The 5,328-nt window shown below is 37.3% G+C and overlaps 1 protein-coding gene across 1 annotated transcript; it reads right to left on the reverse strand.

Annotated features, from left to right (window-relative positions):
• Nucleotides 1–1,028: 1,028 nt before the first annotated feature.
• LOC134220616 (uncharacterized) lies at nt 1,029–3,168 on the reverse strand. Its single transcript, XM_062699715.1, has 2 exons — nt 1,721–3,168; nt 1,029–1,335 (listed from the first exon to the last, which is right to left on the reverse strand). The coding sequence occupies exons 1-2, from the start codon at nt 2,787–2,789 to the stop codon at nt 1,268–1,270; spliced, it is 1,137 nt and encodes a 378-aa protein (XP_062555699.1). The 5' UTR covers nt 2,790–3,168; the 3' UTR covers nt 1,029–1,267.
• Between the last annotated feature and the right edge of the window lie 2,160 nt (nt 3,169–5,328).

Here is a 5,328-nt window from a genome sequence, read left to right on the forward strand (position 1 = left end):
AACATCCTTGCATGTACCCATAAAAAAAGTTTAATTGCCGATAGATAGTATTTGTTGAACAAGAACCTTTCACCCTAAATGGGCAGATACATTAAGGAGAAGCACGGTAGAGTTCAGAAATGTCTGCCACAATGGACGCTCTGACATTAAGGCATAAATTTTAATAAATAAGTGATCAACAAATTCGAAAATTATGTTTTAGTAATGATATGGAAATGCAAACATCATCATCTAAACTTAGACGTACATATGTTCATGATAGAATTAGAGGCGACGGGCGAAAGTATAGAACTGATAGTTCCGTTGGGATACGGCAGGTATGAAAAATGTTTTATAGAAGTCGATTTGAAAGCGAGCGGAGGGCAATATTTGTGATGGTATATATCGCACGACCTTCCTTCCGAAAACTCCCATATGAAGGGGGAGGGAAGAAAGTGTGGAAGCTGATATATCTCCACTGGCAAAAGGAAGACAGTTTGATTTGCTTCCTATGCCATCACATGCGGAAGGGTTTTTTTTTATCTACGAGTACTGTCTCTAATGTCGAATTCGTTTTAAAAAGTTCCAACCTAGGTTGGAACCAGTTCCAACCTAAGTGCTGTCAAAGTGTTTTTTTATTCGCTCTGGTTGGAACTAGGTTCGCACTAGTTCCAACCCCAAAGCTGTCAGGTTCGCACTGTGTTGTTTCACAGTTTCGTACCGGGTTCACCAATACAAATGCACTTCAACTGTCAAAACCACGTGGGTGGGTGGGACTGGGCGGAATAAACAAGCAGAAGGGAGAAACGAAACTGTCTGTTTATTAAAATAAAATGCGCATTGAAAATCTTTTTTTTGTTGGGGATTTTGTGATATATAAGTTAAATCACGGGGATTCGAACATGAGTTTTTAAAAAAAAGTACGTCTACTCTAAATCACTGTTAAACCAAGAATGATAATTATATTCAATTCTACTTAGAGCTAACCTATGCAACTGAAACTAGCTGACCTACACTTTCCGAAGCCTGTCCAAGGGTCGATTACTGTTGTCGTCGTTGTCCGGATGTTATTTTGTTGATGCCGCAGTTTATCGTCAAAAGGTAAATGTGCTGTAGGCTGTTATGCGTTTGCCGGTCGCTCACGTGGTTGTTGGGGTTGATGCTTTTTGATGATTCGGGCCAAATAGTGTTTGTAGGATGTTTGGTGTTTTATCGTTGCCAACTTGATGTGACGTGGTGGGTTGGTTGGTAACTGCTCCCCATTTAAGATCGTATCGTCCCGATACGATTATTGGAATGGTTGTTGAACGTCTCCTGATAATGATGTATGAGGTAACAAGGAGCACTGAAAGGATACTAAAAGTTGAAAGGCCTACACTGGTGTAGGTGTATTTGATATTCTCGTTTTCTAAGTCAGAAAGTTTCTGACGATTATGGATATGCAACTCATGTAGCTTGTGCATGGAAATATCGTGTTCGATTTTGTGTTCTATCTGAACTCCGTCGAGTGGGATGATGTGTTGATGAGGTTTGCTGTACAGTTCCAAGTTACTGTAAGTCTTGTTATTCAGTGTTATTGTACAGTTTGAAAAATATATCAGTATTGTTCCCTTCAGTGTTCTGTTGGATAAATTGCAGTTTGTACCCATTTCAATAGATGATGTGTTCTTGATGATGATGTGGTTTTCGGTGAGTCTTTTGACTACTGTTGTATTGGAGTGTTCGGTGAAAGGGCATTTACCTGGGTATCCTCTTAGAATTTTTGAAAAGCAGTTATCTGTGGAAACATCCTTGAGGTCGTTCCGGTTGCATAAAGTGTTTGTTTCGATTGCTCGACAATCCCTTTTGATGAAAAACGTTGAGTTTATTCCGAATAGTGCTGATGTTGTAGGTATCTTCATCGTTCTACCGTTGATAGGTACTGGCTCTAAGAGTAGTTGGTTGAAGCTGGAAGGTTCTAGTTGGGGTATGAGTATGATGAAATATAATGTTTTGTCTTTGAAGACTGATATGATATCTAAAAGCTCGTAAACCTGATCTGTATTAATGAACTCTACGTGTTGTTCTTCTAATTTGTCCTTGATAAGTTTAAGCTCGCTCTTATATAGAAAGTTTCTGGGAATAATTTTCAGTTTAGCAAGTTGAATAGTTTCAAATACTGATTCTAAGAAGTCCTCAATTTGATCTAAATGGTATGAAATTTTGAATGTTTGCATGAGAAGGGTTACATTGTGGTTCTCTAATCTATTATTTTTAGCTTTTACAAGTTCTTTTACAATTGCATTTTGGTGTTTGTTGAAGCTTTCTGTCATCTCGTTTAGTTGCTTTTCAATCCTTTCATTGATGGCTACCTGTACGTTATTCTGTTTAATTAATGATTGGCTTTTTGATTTCAAGTTTTGAATATCATGATTTATTTCTATAAGGTCGTTTTCATCAAGATTCCCTGTAATCAATTTGATACCTGATCCTAACAAATTAAATGCACCTCTTCTAGCTCTTCTATGTGGTAAAAGGTTATAGTACAATTTTGAAACATCTTGAAATTTTCTCGTCAGTAATTCTGTTATATCGTGAAAGGACTGAAAAGTTCTTAGGCCTGAAATAATTCTTTCAACTTGTACCAATACATTACCGTATTGGGTAAGGTCGACTTCGTGGTATAGTCTGTCGTAACTATTAATGATGAGGCTTTGTCCTGTTTTTATCGTCAGTAGTCCTGGGTTGTTCGAAAGGTCCTGTATTTGTATAGTCTGCGTCTGCGTGGTCTTCATAATGGACAGTGGAATTAGGATGGTTAAGATCAGCATGGTTTTCCTAAAAATAGAAATAGTTAGCGTTATTTACGAAGTCTTTTTAAATTATTTTTATGTAATTTGCGATTCGAGTTATCTATGAATGTTTTATTTCTATTCTGGATAACTTGAACCGCGTCAAATTTTTTCTTGGTTTTACATTTGATTCCTTGCACTTTGTGGAACACTTTCTCGTTCTCCTGCAATTCAGGTTCCTCTTCTCTATTTTGATTGTGTTGATCTAGATCCTTTTTCTGGGTTCGTTCCAATTGCATGACAACGTCATCGTATATCTTGTTTCTATTTGCCAAAATTTGATCCATATCAAGTGGGCGTTCTTCACCATCTTTTATACCAAAGAAAATCTCTTTGGGTTTTAATTTTGTTGCCGTGTGGATTGTTCCGTTATACAGAGTGCAAGCAATCATGTAAACTTCTTTGCTACTTAAGTCATTATACTTATCCTTGATGCACCTGTAAATCTCAGCGAGAGTACTATGAAATCTTTCGACTATACCGTTAGTCTCGCTACGATTTACTGGTGTGAAATAAATTTGAATCCGTAATCTTCTAACAGTCCCCGAACCTCAATGGATTTCATTGCTGGTTCGTTGTCTGAGATGATTAGCTGTGGCTTACCGTGGGTGCTGAAATATTTTAAAAGCGTTTTCCTGATGTCCTGGATATTCCTACTAGCTAATGGCAATATGACTGCAAATTTGGAGAATTTGTCTACTATTGATAGAAACATGTTTGGTTGGGATATGAGTATGTCTAGATGAATGATTTCTAAAGGTGCTTTTTGGAATGGGCGATTCCCCATGTTTAATCTTGTATGGTTTACGCTCATATTTATTTTGTTGCACGTTTCACAAAGTAAAATGAATTTTCTGATATTTTGCTTCATTTTAGGAAAGTAATATTTTCCTGCCAGTTCCTTAAAATTTTCCCAAATTCCTCTATGTGAAAGTTCGTGAGTTTTTCTAACCAACTCGTTTTGCTCTTCCAAAGTTTGTACGTCTTCCAGTAAAATTTGAGAAATCCTGACTTTAAGAATTTTATTTCTGCTGAAATAGTTTTTGTACACGACTTGAATGGTAGGAATGACTGACTCTGGACACATAATGCAGTTCACCTGTTTGGGGTTCATGTATTCTTTAAAGATGTTGATTAGAGTAGGTACGCCAAACGTGATTCTTGAAATTGTTCGCCTAAAATGCGTGGAAAGATTTCTTCTACCTTATTTTCATCATGATCACTAATACGGAGTATTATTTGATTAGAATGTACATTGAGAGGGCGTATAGTCATTGGAACGAATTCGCTATCATCTGTATCTGCCGAATGAACGGTTTCGTCATCTGACTCGTCTTCTTCGTTTAAGTTTACTTCATGCGGAATTCGAGATAAACCATCTGCGACAATATTCTGTTTGCCTGGTCTATACTTAATTTCATAATCATATTCCTCAAGTTCGAGTCTCCATTTGATAAGTTTACTATTTGGAGTTTTGAGGTTTAGTCCATACGTTAAAGGTTGATGGTCTGTGTATAACACAAATTTTCTACCAAAAAGGTATGGCTTAAAGTACTTGCATCCCCATCGAATAGCCAATAACTCTTTTTCGATAGTGGAATAGTTTTCTTCTGACTTTGTTAGGGTTCGTGATGCGAACGCTATTGGCTTGTCATTTCCAATAGTACCTTGGGAGATTACTGCACCAATTGCGTGGTTAGAAGCATCGGTTGTTAGTATGAAATTTTTGTTGAAATCTGGGTATTGCAAGATACTACTACTAGTCAAAATGTTTTTGCATCTCTCGAATGCATTAACAAACTCAGCAGTGTGTTTAATTTTTCACCTTTTCGTAGGCAGTTGGTGAGTGGTTTTGCAATTTTAGCAGAATCTTGAATAAATTTGCGGTAGTAACCTAGAATACCTAAGAACCCGCGAAGTTCCTTATCGGTCTTGGGTATGGGCCATGTTTTGATTGCACTAATCTTGCTTGGATTTGGTTTAACACCCTCTGGTGTTACGACGTGTCCAAGAAAAGCGACATCTTTGCGTAGGAATTCGCTTTTATCTAATTGAATCTTCATGTTATACTTTTGCAAACAAGTGAAGATCTTTGCTAAGTTTTCCAAGTGTTCTTGGAGACTAGTAGAATACACAATTATGTCGTCCATGTAAACTAGACATATTTTGCCAATGTATTCTCTAAGTATATTGTCCATTACCCTCTGAAAGGTGGATGGAGCGTTTCGCAATCCAAAGGGCATACGTAAAAATTCATAATGCCCATGTTCGACACTGAATGCTGTCTTTGCAATGTCCTCTTTTTGGACTTCAATTTGATGGAATCCAGAGGCTAAGTCGAGGGTGGTGAAGTAGAGACATTTCCCTAGCTTATCTAATATATCGTTGATATTAGGAATAGGGTATCTGTCTTCAACAGTTTTCTCGTTCAGTTTTCGATAATCGATTACTAAACGCCATTTCTTTTGACCAGAGGCATCCATCTTTTTTGGAACTACCCACACTGGGCTGGACCAAG

This window comes from Armigeres subalbatus, chromosome 3 (assembly GCF_024139115.2).
Source record: "Armigeres subalbatus isolate Guangzhou_Male chromosome 3, GZ_Asu_2, whole genome shotgun sequence".
Classification (NCBI taxonomy): domain Eukaryota; kingdom Metazoa; phylum Arthropoda; class Insecta; order Diptera; family Culicidae; genus Armigeres; species Armigeres subalbatus.

Bases quoted from the DNA above. Each gene is read 5' to 3' on its own strand.
- LOC134220616 (XM_062699715.1), bottom strand. From the start codon at position 2,789: ATGCTGATCTTAACCATCCTAATTCCACTGTCCATTATGAAGACCACG. The intron at 1,336-1,720 runs GTAAATGCCCTT...TTCAACTTTTAG, and splicing joins AATTCTAAGAGGATACCCAG to TATCCTTTCAGTGCTCCTTG.